Source organism: Rhinichthys klamathensis, unplaced genomic scaffold (genome assembly GCF_029890125.1).
Source record: "Rhinichthys klamathensis goyatoka isolate OS25496 unplaced genomic scaffold, OSU_Roscu_1.1 h1tg000549l_1, whole genome shotgun sequence".
Taxonomy (NCBI): domain Eukaryota; kingdom Metazoa; phylum Chordata; class Actinopteri; order Cypriniformes; family Leuciscidae; genus Rhinichthys; species Rhinichthys klamathensis.
In genome coordinates this window covers 61,719-83,870 of record NW_026607020.1, presented here as the reverse complement: position 1 = coordinate 83,870, position 22,152 = coordinate 61,719, and the positions used below count along the sequence as shown (strand labels likewise).

Below are 22,152 nucleotides of genomic sequence, written 5' to 3'. Positions count from 1 at the left end.
TAAAACGCATTGCAGCTGCACAGCATACAGCAATGAGTGAGGCAGCTCGGTCATTGGCTGTGCTGCGGCAACTTGCACGAACCAATGACGGGGCGACTCTGAACCCGCTTCCAATGAGCGTGCTTCGCGCCCACGCGCGTCAGAGCCCGCCGAGATGGGCGTGGCCAAGGGCTATATATTGGGCGCCCCGTCGTCTGAGTTCTTTAGGTTCAATTCGACTGAAGCAAACTGACCAAGCACAAGCACGGCAGATTACGCAATACTCGTTCCCTCCTCTCAGGGAACCGAGGTTACGTTAGTAACCGAGTCGTTCCCTTTCGAGAGGTTCCTCCTATTGCGTAAGCTTACGCTATGGGAACGCCATGTAAAACGCCGTGCGTGCTGACTTCGCTTCTATTAAGCCGGAGGCCGGAGCCTGAGCCTTTGAGCAAAGTGATTATCCAACAAGCCAGCCGAAGGCGGGTTTTATAAAGGACAACGTGGAACGGCCCGATGGGCGTCCAGAGACACACACAAGCACATTTTCATGTACTGTCATGTAGAAAAATCCTCCACATCAGTTTCAAGATGTGATTCTATGAGGGAGGAGACAATGCTCAGCATGTACACACCCCGGCCTATGATGGTTAGACCGACAGTATGTTAGAATGCAATGAGGGGACCTGTAGGTTATAAAACCTGATAAATGTGGACGGTGAGGCCCAGCCTGCAGCCGCACAAATATCTTGAATGGGTATCCCACTCGACCACGCCCACGAGGAGGCCATGCCTCTCGTAGAGTGAGCTCTGATGCCCAAGGGGCACTGAAGGCCCTTGGCTTCATAAGCCAGCGCTATAGCATCAACTATCCAGCGCGATATTCTTTGCTTTGACACAGCCAGACCTTTAGTGCGGCCGCCAAAGCATACGAACAACTGCTCTGTCTGTCTGAACAGGGCAGAGCGTTCCAAATATACTCTGAGTGCCCTGACCGGGCAGAGTAAATTAGCGTCACCTTCGTCTGCTGGGGACGATAGCGCGGCCAAAGATATCACCTGTGCTCTGAAAGGAGTAGAGAGCACCTTAGGAATATACCCGTGTTTTGGCCTGAGGACAACCCTGCTGTCGTTAGGTCCAAACTCCAGGCAGTTAGCGCTTGAAGACAGCGCGTGCAGATCGCCCACTCTCTTGACCGAGGCGAGAGCCAGCAAGAGAGCAGTTTTGAGCGAGAGCTGTTTAAGGTGCACAGTTCGGAGGGGTTCGAACGGGGCACGCTTAAGTGCGTCCAGGACCGTGGCCAGGTCCCAAATCGGCACCGAGGGGGGGCGTGGGGGATTCATCCTCCTGGCGCCCCTCAGGAAACCAACAACTAGGTAGTTTTTCCCTAGTGTGCGTCCTTCGACCGGTTCATGTGATGCCGCTATGGCAGCCACATATACTTTGAGCGTGGAGGGGGTGCGGCCTGCCTCCAACAGCTCTTGTAAGAAAACGAGCACACTCGGTACTTCGCATGTCTCAGGGTTCAGGTTCCTGGGTTTACACCAGTCACTGAACACCTTCCATTTCTGGGCATATAAGCGCCTCGTAGAGGGCGCTCGCGCCTCAGTGATGGTTCTCAACACTCCACTGGGGAGGTTCCCGGGAATCCGTTGAGGGGCCACGCATGGAGGGCCCACAGATCGGGGCGGGGATGGAGGATCATCCCGTTGGCCTGCCTGAGGAGATCTAGCCTCAGTGGAATCGGCCATGGGGCAGATTGCATCATCTGCATCAGTTCTGGAAACCACGTCTGGTTCTTCCAGAGTGGGGCTACCAGGAGCACTGCACATTTCTCCTCCCTGATCCGACTGATGACCTGAGGTAGCATCGCGACCGGAGGGAAGGCATACAGCGGGCGGCTCGGCCAGACTTGGGCGAGCGCGTCTGTGCTCTTTGAAAAGAAGAGAGGGCAGTGCGCATTTTCCTTGGAGGCAAAGAGGTCGACCTCTGCTCTGCCAAAGGTTTGCCATAACCACTGAATCGTCAGGGGGTGGAGAGACCATTCTCCTGGGAGAACTTTGTCTCTGGACAGCATGTCCGCTCCCTGGTTCAGAACGCCTGGCACATGCGCTGCTCTCAGTGAGCGCAGGTTGCGCTGGGACCATAGCAGGAGCTCCCTGGCCATCGAGTGCAGGGAGCTCGATCTGAGTCCACCCTGACGATTTATATGCGAGACTACCGTCATGTTGTCCGTTCGGACTAGAACGTGCTCGTCCTTCAGGTACGGGAGCAGGGCTCTGAGAGCCAAAGCGACCGCTTTCAATTCCAGACAGTTTATATGTAGGCGCTTCTCCGGGTTTGACCACAAGCCGGAGACAGGCCTGCCCTCGTAAAGGGCCCCCCAGCCTATTTTGGAGGCATCTGTCGTGATCATTTTTCTCCTTGTGTTCACGCCCAAACTCACACCGGACTGATACCAGTCGACAGCTTTCCAGGGCGTCAGGGCTTTTATGCAGCCGTGATTTGCTCTGATTAAAAAGTGGCCCGAGCGCCACGCGTGAGTGGGGACACGGCTTTTGAGCCAGCGTTGGAGAGGACGCATGTGCAACAATCCTAGCTGGAGTACAGCTGATGCTGAGGCCATGAGACCGAGCATCCTCTGAAATCGCTTGACGGGGGCGCGCGCACCCGCTCTGAACGATGTTGCAAGGCGCCGGATAGTGAGCGCGCGCTCTGATGAGAGGCGCGCCGTCATCTGCACTGAGTCTAGCACTATTCCCAGGAAAGAAATATTCTGGCTGGGGGATAGCATGCTCTTTGCAAAATTGATTTTTAGACCCAGGCACTCTAGATGACTGATAATCCAAGACCTGTGTGTCACTAACTGGCTCTCTGATTGTGCTAGGATTAGCCAATCGTCGAGATAATTCAGTATTCGCACTCCCCGCTGTCTCAGGGGGGAAAGTGCTGCATCCATACATTTCGTAAATGTACGGGGTGCCAGTGACAGGCCGAATGGTAGTACTGTGTACTGGTATGACTGTCCCTCGAAAGCGAATCTCAGAAATGGCCTGTGATGAGGCGCTATTGGAATGTGAAAGTAAGCGTCTTTCAGATCCACTGACAGAAACCAATCCCCCGGGCGAACTTGCGCGAGGATATGCTTGGTTGTTAACATTCTGAACGAGCGAATCATTAAAGCTTTGTTCAGATGTCTGAGATCTAGAATGGGGCGGAGACTGCCATCCTTTTTCGGGACGAGAAAATAGCGGCTGTAAAAACCTGCCTCGCTCATAGAGGGGGGCACTGTTTCTATAGCACCTTTCTCTATTAGTTTGAGCATCTCGGTGCGTAGAACATGTGAAACATCTTTTCTCACTTTCGTCTCTACCACTGCTGTGAAGCGGGGCGGTCTGCGAGCGAATTGGAGCGAGTAACCGTGTTTTATTATGTTCAAAACCCATTTCGGCATGTCGGGGATATTTTCCCAAGCTTTCGCTCGCACAGATATGGGCTGAATGCTGGCCGGGGGCGTGTCCAGTGCCGCTGCTAGCCATTTTGGTGCCCTAAGCATAATTCCTTTATGATGTCCCCCCGCCCCCCCTAAAAAAAAAAAACATTTTTATTTAGGATTTTCATTTAGGGGGGCTAAGCCCCCAATGAGGGTATGATTTATAAAAAAATTAAAAAGCTAAAAAGTAACACTTTAGATTAGGGTCTAATGCTTACTATTAACTAGTTTCATTACCATGCAATGGCATGGTTTTATAATCACTGGGATCCCGAATTTGAGGCAGGTTAGTTAGGGGTGTTCGGGGGAAATGTGGGATTTTTCTGAACTACAGATGTGCATTTTAAAGATGTTGTGAAGGCAAAAAAAAAAAAAATTCGATAACAGCTTTAAAACTATGTCAGTGGGCAGCTGATTATTTTTCTCTCCTCATCAGCATCACACTCTTTTTCTCTTTGTTTTTATCTTGCCCTGTCTCTTCCCCTCCTAAAGTTGGCTTTTTTAATTTACTAAAGGTTACAATTTGTATTTTATTCTCAATATGTACACATTCATTATAAATCCTGTGCCTAACATGATGAAAACGGCTTTGTTCATGTTTCTTGTCCCCTCACAATGACAGTAGCCTAAACTATTACACTAGGCTACATGTTACATATAGGCCTATTTTCAGTTCAAAATGGCGAAATTAGACAAAACTATATTAGTTTGCCTAATTATTTTTTGTCATTCGTTTAACATTTATGACCTAAAAAAAAAACTGTCAAATAAAGTTAAGTTTAGCTACTTACATCTTATCTCGCACTTGACCGTACACTGAAGCGTCGAGTTGCACTGTTAAAATTCGCGCTCAGCGTCTGTGAACATAAAGCCCGCCTACTTTGATTTGATTGGTCATCTCAAATATTCTGACATTGACGAGCAGTGACAGACCAATGATGAACACACACATGAACACATCACACACACACACACACACACACACACACCCTGTCCTGTGTTTCTGACGTGCTCTCTGTCTCTGCTCGGCGCCGCTGCGGAATGAAGAGGAAGAACGCGCTGAATCTGATTATAACAAGAAGTTTGATGATTGGTTTTTCATTAGGCTATTTTTGGTGCCCCCTCAGCACTTGGTGCCCTACGCACAGCGCGTGATGCGCGTGGTGGGAGCGGCGGCGCTGGGCGTGTCGCAGTGACGTATGGCTCCCGCCAGCGAATCGTTCTGTGTAAATACCGAGCTCACAGCTGTCAGCGGCGCGGGCGCGCGCTGAGCAGCTTTGTTGAATGCCGAGTGCAGGGGTGCGTGTGAGATTACAGGCACGCTCGCTGTAACGCTCACAGAGTGAGATGGGGAAATGTTTAACACTGTGTGTATAGTGCTTATGGGTGGGGGTGCATAGACTGTGGTAGGCACGCGCGCCACTTTCATAAAACTTCCCGCTCGTGGCGGGAGGTTTTTGGCCATATAAACAGTGTTTGTGAGATGGGGTGCGTGCATAACAGCGGGCACACGCGCTACTCTTATACAACTTCCCGCTTTTACTGGGGAAGTGTTTATAACTGTGGGAACAGTGCTTGTGTGTAGTGGTGCATACGTAACAGTTGGCACACAATCTACATTTATGGGGCGTCAAGCCTGAGCTGGGAAAACATTTGGCACTGAGTTTACAGTTTTGATATGTGGGAATGCGCACTTTGGTGTGGACACGTGACCCTTTAATGACACAGGCAGAAAATAGCTCTTTATGTGATTTCTGTGTGTCGCCGTAAAAACGGCGTTTGTTTGCAGGTGGGCGAGCTGTGTGGCTGGCACATTGGCTGCTGTATAGACATTTCCAACCGCCTGTAAGGGGACTGGGTAATACTTTAAACGTTTTGGAGAGAACGGTCCGGCTCTTGCGAGACACGCGCTCTCCCTTTTCCTCCCTGTAGCTAGGAGGACTTACGAGGCTCTGGGTTCAGCACAATCCTGGGCCGAGGTCCCCGTCGCTCGGGCGGCTGTTTCCTGTTGGCGGAGCGCGAGCGGCGTCGAAAATCCGTTTCAGGTTTGGGCTGAGAGACGGGGGGCGCCGTCTTAGCTCGCTGCTGCTGAGGCGGCCGCTGGCGGCTCTGCGATGAGCTAGATCGCTTGGGCAGGAAGTGACGCATAGCCTGTGAGTCCTTACGGGCTTCGGTGAAGCGCTCGGCGAACTCCTTCACCGCTGGTCCAAACAGGCCGCTTTGGGAGATAGGCGCGTCGAGAAATGACGCCTTATCTGCATCCTTCATTTCTGTTAGCGTCAGCCACAGATGGCGCTCAAGGACAGTCAGGTTAGCCATAGCACGGCCGATGGATTGGGCGGTGGCTTTTGTAGCTCGCAGCGCTATGTCAGTGGCGCTGCGTAGGTCCTTAAATGCCTCAGGATCGGGTCCAGACTCGTCCATACTGCGGAGAAGTTTGGCTTGAAAAACCTGGAGGACAGCCATAGAGTGAAGCGCTGATGCAGCTTGGCCGGCGGCGGCGTATGCGCGACCGGCGAGAGCTGAAGTAGATCGGCAAGGCTTCGAGGGATGAGAAGCTTTAGCTTTCCATCCAGCGTTGGAGGGTGGACACAGATGATTGGCCACAGCTTCCTCGAGGGGCGGAGTCCCCTCATAGCCTCTTTCTTTTGCGCCGTCCACAGAGGAGAGCGACGAAGAAAAAGAAGGCTTCAGGCGAGCGGAGTGCGGGGCTTTCCACGACTTCGTGAGTTCGTCGTGAACTTCCGGGAAGAAGGGGGAGGGTCTTTGTCGAGGGGCCTGTCGGCGCCCCTGCAGGAACCACTCGTCCAGTCGGCTGCGGGCGGGTTCTTCCGGGGAAGACCAATCGAGCCCGAGGTCTTCCACGGCCTTAGAGAGAATGCGGACGATCTCAGAGTCCATGCTGGAGCCCGCGCTCGTGCCCGCTAATGTCGATGGCGCGGGGTCGAAGGACGAGCCCGGCCAATCGTCGGATGCAGCATCACAGGAAAAACTGTCATCCTTATCATCGTCATCCCCTGACGCGCCAAACGAGACGAGCCCCATCGCTCCGCTGGAGGGGTGCTGGTCCGCCTGTGTGAACTGGACTGGCGGCGGGGAGTCTTCGGGTGGTGGTGAAGCACGCGGGGATTGGCCCGGCGTGACATCACTGCAAACCGCGTGCTCCGGCGGCCTCTGTGAGCGGCGTTTTTTCTTTCGCGGCTCGACTAGAGGAGATGGCAGCACGGAAGAGGTGGGCTCTTTCGCGGTGAAAACGGCGAAGCGAGCGCGCAGCTCGGTGAGGCCCAGGGCGTCACACTCGGGACATCCGCCTCGAGTAAGGGCAGCCTCTGCGTGGTCCGGTCCCAAGCAGCGGGCGCAGATGATGTGACGATCCCCGTCCTGAAGAGGGCCTCGACACGAGGCGCAGGAAGGCATTTGAAACAACGCCTTGAGAAATTTGACTCTTTTAGAGAAAGTGTCGCGGGGGCGAACACTGATAGCTTTTTGAAAAAGGATATAGATGGTGCGCGCCGGATGGCTTAGCAGAAGGGCGATCGAAGGCGGCTGAAGGCGCCGGCGTCCTCGAAGCAGTCCTGCTGTAGGCTTGTCGACGGCGGCGGCGAAAAGACTCCAATAAATCCGGAGGATCCAGCGAAGAGAAGGTTCTTTGCTGAAGGAGATTAAATCTAAAGAACTCAGACGACGGGGCGCCCAATATATAGCCCTTGGCCACGCCCATCTCGGCGGGCTCTGACGCGCGTGGGCGCGAAGCACGCTCATTGGAAGCGGGTTCAGAGTCGCCCCGTCATTGGTTCGTGCAAGTTGCCGCAGCACAGCCAATGACCGAGCTGCCTCGCTCATTGCTGTATGCTGTGCAGCTGCAATGCGTTTTACATAAAGACTTCAATATTTCTCGAGAAAAGGAGTTTTCCCATAGCGTAAGCTTACGCAATAGGAGGAACCTCTCGAAAGGGAACTTCAGATCCTCCTACAATAGGGCACAGGGAAAGTCTTCACACATGCTTTTATCTAAGTACAGTTATTCAACATTACATGGCAATGAGGATCAATGTTTCAAAACAAAGGATGGTTCCTAATGCGGATAATGTCAAGTAATGGAGCATTTACATACGGCCACAGTTGCGTTATACATGAAATATATCAATGAATGTAAATGTAATGTTTTTGCCTTTCAGATGCTAAGAAATACTTGTTCCAACAAATCAAGATACAGCCAGATATTAATAAGCAGTGGACTGATGAACTGGAAACTGGTTTATACTTTTTTTTTTTTTCATGACAACTACAATTCTCCTTTAAAATATAAATAATCAGTAACATTGTTTTTTGCCACAAACACATCCATCTCTTCATACATGGTGAAAATACACCTACACCCATGCATCAGTCATAAGACCACAAAGGACATTTCAATAAATATTTACAGGCTCATTTTAAAGCCCCAAAAAACTCACAACAGCCATAAAAACAGCTGGAGATGTTAAGAATAATGGTATGTCTTTAGGTGAATCTCACAACAACAGCAAAAAAACATGTGTGGGTCACATTTAAAGGGTCCAAAAATTGTAATTTTGCATAATGAAAAAAATATATATTTCTACCATTCAGAATTTTAACATTGACATTTTCATAACAATTAAGCACATTATATTCCTTACAGATGTGTTTAAATCCCAGTGGCGATTTTAATATTTATTTGAATAAATATCCATAAAGGCGATACTACCATGTCTAAATAATTATCTAAAACAATTTCACATTATATTACAGTAATGAGAATATAAGATAAGAATGTGCTTGATTGTATTGAACAATGTTATAATGCTAAAATTTTATGTTCCTAGAACAAGTTTAATGTTATAAATTAATGCAAAATAAATTGTATATATTAAAGGGAAGCATGACCTATACATGTTGTATACATGTTGTTGACATGTTTTGTGAAATTCACCCAATTACTTGCATGTAACGTTTGATCAATGGCAATGGATTTGATCACATGACCTTTCCGATGATTTCAGTAACTGGTTAATCTGACACAACAGGCACTTCACATTACAGTAACCATGAATCTGGTGATGGAGCCTCGTTTCAAACTTATCTAAGGGGCTTTACCTACGATTAAAACATTTAATAGATCTATATATAAACCTTGTGCTGTTTGCACACATGATACTAAAGGGATTTTAAATGGGTGTCTGTACAAAAATGACCAGTATATTTAGCTTGAGCACATCTAGAAATATCTCCAGGCATTAGTTACTATTAGGCGAATGAGCAAACTGACCTTGAAAAGACAAGCATCATAAACCAGATGTTAAATGTCTTGGTTTTAACAGAAGGGACAGTAAGTTTAGTTAGTCATGTTCGTTAACTTCTTTTCAAAGGAATAGTTCATGTTAATCAACTTTATGGACAGCATCTGCAAATATAGTTTTGTTTACCACACATATTTTTGTTTACAACACAATTTCAACTCACTTTGTAATAATAAATAAAAATCTTTTCTTTTTTTTATGCAGTAAAGCATTTCCAATGGAAGTCTATGAAGCACACTTGCCCATAGGCTTCCATAATAAGTTTCAAAACTTTGTTTTTATTTAGAAACTGAGTGATGAGCTGAAATTATGTTTGTTGATAACCTGCAGGATATGTTGCCTTGTATTTAACCTGGAGTCCTATATGAGCTCCATTAATGAACACCATTGAACCACAAGCGCACACAGCAGCAAGTCTACTGATGTATGATGGTATGACATGGGTAAACATGAGCAGGGTGACTGTGCAAATGACACGGACAGGCTTGAGTTGTAAGTCACAAGTCTATTAAGAGTGGGTAAGCGTCCCTCAGGCCACATCCAAAACTCCTGCGGCCACCAGCTGGCGTGAGAGCCAGTCCAGGCCCTCGTGAAGCCCCATGCCACTGCGGGCGTCACAGCCCTGGATGTGCCAGCTGCGCCCGCAGCACAGTTTGTGTAAGCTCAGGAGCTCCGTCATCTCCTCCACGGACACCGCGCCGGGGACGTCCTACAGAAACACGTCACAGAGTCTTGGTCAAGAGTTCACAGCGGACACACATACTGGCAAAACCTGTTACATGCATCTTCTGAAAGAGTAGAGAATCTCCAGTAAAACAAGCGTTTAAAGCATTGCCTATGCACGTTGTAGGCCTTTTCGTTCAAAATGTTGCTTTTTTTTAAAATGAAACTTACCCACATTCAGGTGTTAACAAAAAAGAATTCATGAAGCTAGAATAAAATGGCTTTTGTTTAAAAGCAGAGGCTCTGTTCTTTCTTTTGATAAATTGCATGTTCAGATATTCATACAACAAAATATTCTGGGGGACAATATTATTAATTTTTTTTAATGCCATGTTCAAAACATAATCATTTGTTCACATCTTTCACCTGTTTGTTGGCGAAGATGAGCAGCAGAGCATCTCTGAGCTCTTTCTCGGTCAGCAGTTTGGCCAGTTCACTGTGAGACTCCATCAGCCGGTCTCGGTGACAGCTGTCAATCACAAACACCACCGCTGGGAGACAGAACAAACGACCAGCTTCAGTCATACACACTCATTAAAGTGCAAGTAATGTGATTGTGTGAATTTCATTATGAACGAAGAAGCCACAGTGAAGTGAATTTTTAACTCCAGAAGTAGCAGAGTTACCTTGTGTGTTCAGATAGTAGTGTTTCCAGAGTGGGCGGAGTTTATGCTTGCCACCCACATCCCAAATGGTGAATTTCAGGTTTTTGTATTCAACAGTTTCAACATTAAAACCTAAAACAGAAAGAGAATTCTTTATTATCTGAACACAGTTGCATGTTCGCATTTCAGTACATGTTTTCCGTTGCACAAGGATACCTATGGTCGGTATGGGCTGCATAAACTCATCTTGCTTCAGTTTGAAGAGAATAGTAGTTTTGCCAGCTCCATCTAAGCCCAAAGTCACAACCCGGATCTCCATCTTTGGACCAATGTGCACACGGTTGTCCTGGACGGAAAAAAAGACGAACACATCTGTTTAATACGGATATCAAACGCATCATCACTACACAAAACTAAGTTCAAGTACAGTAGTTCCTTTCTTAGCACACTAATAACACAACCAGACAAGGCAAAGTTAGTTCATGTTGTAAAATGTCATACCAGTGCTTCATTAGTAAAATCCAAGGTCCCAGAATAAATAGGGGTAACATATCCGGCAAGTTAGAGGGGTAGGGAAAGGTAACTGAGCACACATATATATATATATATATATATATATAAGTCAGGGTTTTCCATCCAACTATTTTTGATGCACATTTTGAAAATAAAGTTAACGCAAATAAACTCTCAGAATCAATTAATACAGAAATTTAATGCACTAAATGCAGATTATCTTGAATTTTGTGTTTGTTAAATAGTTCACGTCAAAATGAAAGTTCTGGAACACAAAGGAAGATATTTTGAAGGATGTAAATAACTAAACAGTTGATGGACCCCCTTTCTTTACTAGGAAAAAAAATACTATGGAAGTCACTGGGGTGACCATCAACTGTTTACTTTTGTGTTCAGCAAAAGAAAGAAATTCATACAGGTTTGAAACAACTTGAGGGTGAGTAAATGATGACAGAATCTTCATTTTGAGGTGAACTATTCCTTTAAGATGATGGAAACGGTTTATTTGCATACTGATGACGTGTTGTGACCATTTGTGCATGTAAAACACCATGGTATTACGCATTAGGCCCAACAAGAATCTTCCAACATATCCCTTGGCATTCGTATGGAATTCTGAAGTTTAAACTCTAGCCATATCATTTTGCACGCAGAAGATGGCCGGTTAAGCCCCCATAAGCCAAAAATAAACATATAACATTGCATTACAATGTTTGATCTATGTGCAGTACACTGCTGGAGGCATCTGTTTGTTTGACGAAAGGGACATCACACTACACTACACTGACTTCCATTCATACGCATGCAAATGCAGGAGACTGGATATGCAAACTCATGGAAAGTTTGCCGTGCACCAAAGTCAAGTTTGGTGAACTCTGATTTGAGAATGAATGTTTACTCCCATATGGAGTGGAGATGTGTGACCAATAGAAGATCGAAACATCACGGCGTGACCTCTTAAATAAACTCAAAGATCACAAACTTTATTCGTACGTGTCAAATGTTAAATGGACCTTCACCTTCAAGGTCATTCTCCAACGCTGTTGACGTAGTGTAAAACGTGTCGCGCGTCGTGGTTCTACGTCAGAAATAGGGATGCACCGATATGAACATTTTGGCCGATACCGATAACCGATAATTCTTTACATTTGAAAGCCGATAACCGATATATTGGCCAATATATGGCCAATATATCGGTAATATTGGCCGATAAATCTAAATTAAAATTTTTATATACTTTGATAGCCTGTATAACAAAAGGCTCACCATTAAAAGCCTTGTCTCAAACACTTTTAACATAAATTAAAACCTATACAACACAGTATAGCCTAGTTTGAACCAGTGTAAGATTCCTTATCTTTTAAAATTTATTTTACACTCATATGGACAACTTTCTTTATTAAAAAATGGTACTTTATAATAAGGTTTAATTTTGTTAGCATTAGTTAGCATGACCCAACAATTTTATAAAACATTTTTAAGAAAGTTGTATCTGTTAACATTAGTCAATGCACTGTGAACTAACATGAACGCACATATTTTATTAACTAACAATAACAAAGGCTATTGCTCTCTGTTAGTCAATGCATTAACAATATGAGACCTTATTGTAAAGTGTTATCAAAAAATCTATTGCCTAACAAAAAATAAAATACATAAATAATGCAAACAAGTCATTGGATAACATTGGGCTGCATATAAAGAAACAAAATGCATGTCAATAATCCATGGATCAATAAAATGGAATCGCGTCCGCACGGACAATAAGAAAAAAATATTTTAATCAAACCATATCGTTGATAAAAATAATACGAGAACAAAATAATGTTAGTTATTAATTATAACGCAATGTTTTTGAAAAAAATTAAACATTTGTAATATTACATTGATAGTAAACATCTTTAATAGCTTAGTTACTGTTTCAAATGACATGCTGTGTGAGCTGCGCGCGCTGGAGCTGAAGAGAAGGCCGTGATTGCTAAAGGTTCATCAACTCAACGGTTGCTGAAGAATGCAAACCCAAAGAATTTACAAATGTATTACAATAGTGAAAACAATTATAATTGTATGACAGTCCCAATCATAGCTTTTAATGTTTTGCACTGTTGTTTAATCTGCGCGCGCTGAAGCTGAAGAGAACGAGCACCGGGAAACTGAAGAGCTTTTCTAGCAGGGTGTTTAAATCCACGAAACGCATCATATGTGAGATTAATCAGATATTTATATTACATCAACTTTATATTACGACTTATCTGCGCAAAATGACGTGAATGCATAATCGAACTTGTGCTGGTCATAATGTGTAGGCTAATCCCTGTTCTGGACGCGCTATTCTCACGACAACGCGCTGAAACGGCAACTAAACAGAGAATTCACAACGTTTTATTACAATAGTGTTCTCATTATAATGGCATGGATGTATATGACAGTCCCAATTATAGTTATAGATGTGCATTGCTGTTTGAGCTGCGCAACGCTAAGATGATCAAATATGATCACGCTAAAGATGATCAGCGGTACAATGAAGCGCTACTGCATCGTTCATTAACTCAACCAAACGCATCCTATATTAGATTAATCAGATATATATACACAAAATAAACATATTACAACTTACAATGGCGCAGAATGCTGGGAATGCTCAAGAGAACTTGACTGTGCTTGTCACGAAGGCTAAACTCCATAGACGCGCTCTCTCCGCCACAACGCGCTCGTCGCGCTGAAACACTGGCGAACAACACTTCACAACATTCTTTTGCGTGTTTTTATTATAATGTTATGAAGCCTATGTGACAGATTTGTGCTGCACATGTTGCACTGAACTATATCTTCCTTTTCGAAGTGAATCCAATCATTCAGAACCATCATGGCGAACCGCGCGCATCTCTCAACTGAAGTAAATAATCTATCTATCGGCTTTGATATATCGGCCCAATTTTCTTATCGGACCGATAACGATAACATAAAAAAAGATCATTTATCGGCCGATATCGATATGTGGTCGATATATCGTGCATCCCTAATGTCTACATATGAATGCAAAAGCACTTGTGAAAACACTTTATTAATAAGTAGAGTGACCAGCAGAGGGCAGTAGAAGACCACTTATTGGCTCACTTTCATTTTGACACACTTGATTTTCACCAGTATTCTGCACTAAAGCAAACCAGTTTTTCCATGTGAACTATTATAACACAATCATATTTTGTCAAAGTTTATCACTTCGTTTTTATTGACACTTCACATTAATGCTAGCAATATAGTGCATCATGGTAAATCACGATAGAAACATGGTATATCATGGTAAATCATCCTATAACATGGTAAATCATGCTAGAATCATATTAAATCATACTAGAATATGTTCAATTGTGGTAAATCATGGTGAATCATACTAGAACTTGGCATATCATGGTAAACTATGGTAAATCATGCTAGATTCATGGTAAATCATACTGGAACATTGTAAATAATGAAAAATCACACTGAAATGGGGTATATCATGGTAAATCATGCTAAAACATGGTATATTGTTGTGCTGCAGAAATGTCCTGCCTGCATATCATATTCTACAGACTCAAGAAAACTATTTTAGTTTGGTATAAATCCTTACAAAAATCATCATTTTAATATTATACAACAGCATCCCAAAAATTATAAATTGGCAACATAAATATAAATGATCAAATTAGGGATGCAAGTTATCGATTAATTCATTAATCTTTAGTTGATTGACCTTATCGATCGATTAACGATTAACTGATAAGTGGCTGTTTTCCTGAGAATGTAAATTTCTCACGGTATCAATCTTCTAAATATCTTCCTTTCTGTTTAGCAGAAGAAATTAATTCATACAGGTTTGAAAAAAACATGAGGGTGAGTATATGATGACTGGCTACTACCTTACATTTATATATTGTTTAATTATCTCTATAGGTCTGTGACACAATCCTGGGAAACACTAGGGAGCGTTTCTCCTTCACAGACCACCTTGTCTGTGCCACCTTGTTGCAGGGGGACAGGTTTGACGAGTACAAGGATACCTTTCCTGCCGATGCATTGAGCAGCACCATCAGAGCGTACCCGATGCTCAATGGAAGCAAGCTCAAGACAGAGCTCAGTCTTATCTACAGCAAGCAAGAGTTCTGTGCCTGCCGTGGTGCTGTGGACCTATTCCAGCTGTTTATGGAGAATAATCTCGAAGAAGTCTTTTCCGAAACCGTGACTGTTACGCACCCTTAGACAAAAGGTCTTTAAAGGGGCAACATTGAGGTCGTGACCAGAAGATGGTGTATTTAAGGTGGCAAGAGACGACACAACAAAGTATTATGAAAGAAAATAAAGTACGGTTTATTGTACTTGAAGTGTAAATGCAAAAGATGGACAATAATAATAATGATGATAAATATATTTGTGGACACCAAGAAAATAAACAAAATATAAACAGATTGAGAGTTCAAAAAAATAAACAACCCAAGAGAATAAGGACATAAATAGTGACGCCAAATAAAAGAAAGAAACAAAACAAACTCCGACTATCTAGTCCCAACCTCTTACTAACTAATAACAAAAAGAAAAGAAAAGACAGTAATCTTCAGCGCCTAAGCGCCCTCTCTAGCTGTTCTAACTAATAACAAAACATCCATGGGTGGCGTTCACTTCCCTACCTGGGGTTTGTATACATCGAGTTTGCTAAGTGTTGCTTTGTGTACGTCACGTGACATATTACCTGTCCGAATTTCTCTTGGTAACCTCAAAACACGCCATCATGGCAGAACACATTACTCTTAGCAATCTCAGAACACGCCGTCATGGCAAAACACATTACACTTGGTAATCTCAAAACACGCCGTCATGGCAGAACACATTACACTTGGTAATCTCAAAACACGCCGTCATGGCAGAAAGAAAAAACAACAGGACAATATCTGTAACGGAAAATAAACACAAAGGCGGCAAGCAAAGCGACAGAAAAGAAAAGCAAGCCGACATGCGTTCCTCTCCCGCTTCCCTTTAAACTCGAGTGTTGAACTTGATAGGCGGCGGGAAGGAGATGACGTCACGATGTAATGATGATTGACATCTCTCCCAGCCAACAGCAGATGAGTGAGGACGCACACCTAAGAAGGTGATAGCAGAGAAAGAGAAACCAAAAGAAAACACATACGCGGAACCACAGGGACGTAACACTCCCACCCTTAAGAGCAAACCTGTTTGTGAAAAACAAGTTAAAACAGACAATATTTTTACACTCTCGAAAGAGCGTCAGCCAAAACATTATCAACACCCTTTTTGTGCTTGATCTCCAAATTATAATTCTGGAGTACTAGAGCCCAGCGCATCAAACGCTGGTTTTGATTGTACATCCTGGATAAAAACACTAGAGGGTTATGATCGGTGAAGACTGTGATAGGAAGACTACTGGAACCGAGGTAAACTTCGAAATGCTGGAGAGCAAGCAAGAGAGCAAGTGCTTCTTTTTCAATGGTAGAATAGTTAAGCTGATGTTTATTAAACTTACGGGAATAATAACTCACAGGATGATCTATACCATGGGTATCCTCCTGAAGAAGAACAGCTCCTGCTCCAACAGCACTGGCATCGACCTCAAGCTTGAAAGTATGCGTACAATCAGGTGCAACGAGAACAGGTGCATTACATAAAAGCATTTTGACACAATCAAAAGCATTCTGACACTCCACAGACCATTTAAAAAGTTTAGATGGACTAAGCAACGAGGTGAGAGGAGTAACAACGGTTGAGAAGTTTTTACAGAAACTGCGGTAATAACCAGCCATACCTAGAAATCTTCGCAACTGTCGTCGAGTGGTAGGGACTGGAAAATCTGCAATAGCGGTAACCTTAGCCTCCACTGGTCGTACCTGGCCTTGTCCAACCTCTTTACCCAGATAAGTGACAGTCGCTCGACCAAACTCACACTTTGCCAAGTTGAGAGTTAAGTTAGCTGCACGTAGACGTTCAAACACCGTTCTCAACAAGCACACATGTTCCTTCCAAGTTACAGAGTATAAAACCAAATCATCGAGATAAGCATTGCAATTAGGTACATCAGTCAAGACAATATTTACAAGACGCTGGAACGTAGCGGGAGCATTTCTGAGACCGAAAGCCATCGCTGTATATTGTAAGAACTTGTCTGGAGTTACAAACGCTGAAATCTCGGATGCTTGCGGAGTAAGTGGAACTTGCCAGTATCCTTTCAACATATCCAGCTTAGTGACAAAACGAGCAGACCCAATATTATCAACACAGTCTTCCATTCGCGGTAACGGATAACTGTCTGGCACCGTTACAGCGTTCACTTTTCGAAAATCAGTGCAAAATCTAAACGTGCCATCCGGTTTAGGAACGAGAAGACACGGAGAACTCCAGGGACTGCAACTAGGCCTGGCTAAATTATTCTCAAGCAGATAATTCACTTCTTGACGCATAACAGATTTCTTGACTGCATTTATGCGATAAGCATGTTGCTTAATAGGACGAGCATCATTTACAACAATATCATGTTGTAAAACATTTGTTTGTTTAGGAACATCACTAAACAGACAGTTAAAATCAGATATTATTTTAACAATGTCAGTTCTCTGGTCAGGAGTTAAATGATTCAGATACGAGTGAAGATCTTTTAAAATCTCGGAATTAGCTAACCTTGCACACTGCTGAGGAGCATTGCGAAGCACGACCCCATCCTCGTCAGCCCCCGAGATATCAACAGGTTTTAACAGATCCACGGCTAATGCGACAGATGAGACAGCGGGCCCTGCAGTCTCCTCTGAAGTTTTCACCTCAGGCATCTCCCTGTCATGGTAAGCTTTTAGCATGTTTATGTGACAAACTCGGGTTTGACGTTTTCTGTCAGGTGTGTAAAGCACATAGTCAGTTTCACTCATTTTCTGTTTCACCACATAAGGACCAAAGAAACGGGCGGACAAAGATGATCCTGGAACAGGTAAAAGCACCAACACTTTATCACCGGCTGAAAACGAACGCGCAACTGCTCTCTGATCATACTTGCGCTTCATGCTTTTCTGAGCATTTCCTAGAGATTCTTTAGCTAGTGACCAAGCAGTATGCAAACGATCTCGAAACTTACTCACATAATCCAGTACATTCGTGTGAGGACTTGAAACAGTGGTCAAAATGTGTTCTTTAAAAACTTTCAAAGGTCCTCTCATCTGATGTCCGAATACAAGTTCGGCTGGACTGAAACCAAGAGATTCTTGTACAGTCTCTCTTACCGCGAATAATACTAAGGGAACCCCCTCATCCCAGTCTTTAGCAGTGTCCATGCAGTACTTCTTAAGCATCGACTTAAGTGTCTGGTGAAAGCGTTCAAGTGCGCCCTGGCTTTGTGGATGGTACGCACTTGAAACTCGGTGAGAAATTTCTAAAGACTCCAGCACTTGTTTAAAAAGTCTTGATAAAAAATTTGTGCCCTGATCGCTTTGTACTATTTTCGGAAGACCGAAAGTGGAAAAGAACTTCACTAATGCTTTGACAATAACGGGTGCGGTGATTTTTCTCAGTGGAATTGCCTCTGGAAACCTAGTAGACATGCACATTATGGTAAACAAAACTGGTTACCCAATTTTGTTTTAGGCAACGGCCCAACACAGTCTATGAGCACATGCTCGAACGGCTCCCCGATTGCTGGTATGGGAAACAGTGGAGCAGGACGAATCACCTGGTTCGGCTTCCCAACAGTTTGACATGTGTGACAAGTACGGCAGTACTGAGCAACATCCTTCTTCAAGCCTGGCCAAAAGAAGTGCTGTAAAATCCTATCATACGTTTTCGTAATTCCTAAGTGACCGGCAAGCTGATGATCATGCGCTAAACATAACACATGCTGACGATAAGGAGAAGGAATGACCACCTGATCCACAACATTCCAATCTGAATCGTTTGTGCTAGAACACCACTTTCTCATCAATAACTCATTCTCAAGAAAATAAGCAACTTTCTGATTTTTAGCTACCTCAAGAGAGACAGCAGAATTAAAAGCAGTAATGAGAGATTTATCTTCTTTCTGTGCAGAAATAATTTTCTCTCGTGACACGGACATTTTCAATTCTGGTGCGTCAGACACATTTTCTCTCATTTTCTCTGACTGTGATTTATCTATTTTTGATGACGTAACAGTGCACAATGATTCGTCACCAGCAAGAAGAGGGATAAAAACAGAGTCAGACAAATCCACCATATCACCCACTTTACGCGACTGAGCGCGAGTGACAGCGCATGCGGGAAAAACTTCAGGGTAAGTATGTGACACATCATCTGATTGACTACACACATCTGGTTTTGCAACAACTTCTAACACAGGCAAGATTTTTCCTCCAGCTAGATCATTTCCAAGGATAAAATCAACGCCCTGAACAGGAAGAGAAGGACGTACCGCCACTCTTACAAATCCGGTACATAACTCACTCTGCAAATGTATACGATGTAATGGCACAGTTATACAACTCATGTCAATACCCTGAACTATCACACTTGAGCCACAGAAAGTGTCCTCAGTCAATGGTAATCTATCTGCCACAATAAAAGATTGCATTGCACCGGTGTCTCTGAGCATTCTTATTTCTTTCTGGTCGTCACAATTTCCGTTTAAAGAAATTAACCCTTTCAAGATAAAAGGTTGATAACTGTCATCAATTTTCCTCACATTAGGCACACTAACAGTCGGCTTAACAGTTTTCACAAACCCTACGCTTTTAGGCTGCTGCTTGCGTTTTAACGTCAAACAATCTGCGATCACATGTCCTTGTTTGTGACAATAAAAACATTCTCGATCCTCTCTAGCACGAGGTGGACTGTTTTTAGAACGAAACGTTTGGGTTTGCACAGGAGCAGGCTGTGACCTCTCTGAACGTGCAAGTGAAAAAACATTTTTGTGGGTTAAAACAAATTCATCCGCTAACACGGCTGCGTGAGACAACGAAGTCACTTTCTGTTCATTTAGATAGACCACAACACGATCAGGCAAACACCCTTTAAACTCTTCGAGCAGTACAAGTTCTCTTAACTCATTAAAGTCACTCACTTTGCTAGCTGTGCACCACTTGTCGAACAAAATTCCTTTGTCTCTAGCAAATTCCACAAATGTCTGAGCCGAATTTTTTTTATGTCCCCGAAACTTCTGCCGATATGCCTCTGGAACTAATTCATAAGCACGAAGTATAGCAGACTTCATAGACTCATACTTTAAACTTTCTTCTAAAGATAAAGTAGAACAAACCTCTTGAGCTTTTCCAATCAATTTACACTGTAACAATAAAGACCAGACGTCTTTAGGCCATCGAAGAGAAGTAGCTATTCGTTCAAAAGCATTAAAATAAGAATCTACTTCTGATTCTCTGAACTGGGGAACTAAGACAATGTGCTTACTTATGTCAAATCTCACCTGGGATGAATCAGACCGCGGAGGAACATCAGAGACCGGACCTGGATTCGACTGCGCAGCCGAACTGGCAGTGATCTGCATCGCGTCCAGATCGAGCTGTCGCAGCTTTACCTGAGTCTCAGCCTCAATTTCAAGCCTGCGTACTTCCAAACGCAGATTTATCTCAGCTTGACGTGCCTCGGCTTTCTCCTGCGCCTCATATTGTAAACGGGCTAAGCGGACTTTCAGTCGCGCGCCGTCTCTCGAATCAACAGAACTGGGAGAGAATGGATCAAACGGTGGCAAGCCGGCCTTAGCCTCGGCCCTCACCTCCGCCTCAGCATCAGCTCTACCGCTCCGCTTATCCTCATCATCCACAAAACTGCGATGTGCCACTGCAACGTCACTCACACCAACACCTCCGCTAGCCTCCTCATCACCCACGGCATTTGACATAGGAAGAACATTGATCTCTTTTAAACGTTGTATCAACTTACTTTTTATCTCACTCTTAAGAGCTTGTCTACTCACCACAACCTGATAGTGATCAGCTATCAGCACTAAGTCTTGCTTCTTACATGAACTAATCTGTTCAAAAGACGGGTTGGCAATGAACTTTTGCAAGCTAAACATTTCCATGATGCACAACCAGCAAACAAGTACAAAAATACTACTCTGCATGAATATGCCGCCAAACTAACGTAAGGTCACTTACCACTAGCATACACACACACAACTGATCACAACTAAATTAACTTGAGATTAAATATCCCGGACGAGCCCCCATTAAATGTTACGCACCCTTAGACAAAAGGTCTTTAAAGGGGCAACATTGAGGTCGTGACCAGAAGATGGTGTATTTAAGGTGGCAAGAGACGACACAACAAAGTATTATGAAAGAAAATAAAGTACGGTTTATTGTACTTGAAGTGTAAATGCAAAAGATGGACAATAATAATAATGATGATAAATATATTTGTGGACACCAAGAAAATAAACAAAATATAAACAGATTGAGAGTTCAAAAAAATAAACAACCCAAGAGAATAAGGACATAAATAGTGACGCCAAATAAAAGAAAGAAACAAAACAAACTCCGACTATCTAGTCCCAACCTCTTACTAACTAATAACAAAAAGAAAAGAAAAGACAGTAATCTTCAGCGCCTAAGCGCCCTCTCTAGCTGTTCTAACTAATAACAAAACATCCATGGGTGGCGTTCACTTCCCTACCTGGGGTTTGTATACATCGAGTTTGCTAAGTGTTGCTTTGTGTACGTCACGTGACATATTACCTGTCCGAATTTCTCTTGGTAACCTCAAAACACGCCATCATGGCAGAACACATTACTCTTAGCAATCTCAGAACACGCCGTCATGGCAAAACACATTACACTTGGTAATCTCAAAACACGCCGTCATGGCAGAACACATTACACTTGGTAATCTCAAAACACGCCGTCATGGCAGAAAGAAAAAACAACAGGACAATATCTGTAACGGAAAATAAACACAAAGGCGGCAAGCAAAGCGACAGAAAAGAAAAGCAAGCCGACATGCGTTCCTCTCCCGCTTCCCTTTAAACTCGAGTGTTGAACTTGATAGGCGGCGGGAAGGAGATGACGTCACGATGTAATGATGATTGACATCTCTCCCAGCCAACAGCAGATGAGTGAGGACGCACACCTAAGAAGGTGATAGCAGAGAAAGAGAAACCAAAAGAAAACACATACGCGGAACCACAGGGACGTAACAGTGACTCTCCTAAAAGTTATCATAACCACACCCATGACCACGGCTGAAGCTGAGAGGTGCTTTTCAACCCTGAAAAGAATTAAAACCTTTCTCAGAAACACCATGACCCAGGAGAGGCTGAATGCACTGGCATTGCTGTCCATGGAAAAGAGACTTGTCACAGCGATGACTGACTTTAATCAGAGAGTAATTGAGAAATTTGCTGGCCAGAAAGAGAGAAGAGCTAAATTTATGTTCAAGTAGGAAAGATGCTTTTTGGTCCTGATTTGTTGATCTGAAATGTATATAAAGAAGAGCATTGTTTTATGTTCAAGTAGGAAACATGCTTTTTGTTGCTGCTTTGTTGGTCTGAAATGTACAG

The 22,152-nt window shown here is 43.9% G+C and overlaps 1 protein-coding gene across 1 annotated transcript; it reads right to left on the bottom strand.

The window, feature by feature from the left end:
- Positions 1 to 8,948: 8,948 nt before the first annotated feature.
- On the bottom strand, positions 8,949 to 16,233 carry trim23 (tripartite motif containing 23). The gene is made up of 5 exons (XM_056238949.1): positions 16,183 to 16,233; positions 10,335 to 10,464; positions 10,140 to 10,250; positions 9,880 to 10,004; positions 8,949 to 9,499 (listed from the first exon to the last, which is right to left on the bottom strand). Exons 1-5 carry the CDS (start codon positions 16,231 to 16,233, stop codon positions 9,320 to 9,322), a joined length of 597 nt encoding a protein of 198 aa, XP_056094924.1. The 3' UTR covers positions 8,949 to 9,319.
- Positions 16,234 to 22,152: the final 5,919 nt, after the last annotated feature.

Bases quoted from the DNA above. Each gene is read 5' to 3' on its own strand.
- trim23 (XM_056238949.1), bottom strand. From the start codon at position 16,233: ATGCCAGTGCTGTTGGAGCAGGAGCTGTTCTTCTTCAGGAGGATACCC. The intron at 10,005-10,139 runs GTAACTCTGCTA...TCTGTCTCCCAG, and splicing joins CTACTATCTGAACACACAAG to CGGTGGTGTTTGTGATTGAC. The intron at 9,500-9,879 runs GTGAAAGATGTG...GTGTTTCTGTAG, and splicing joins TCATCTTCGCCAACAAACAG to GACGTCCCCGGCGCGGTGTC.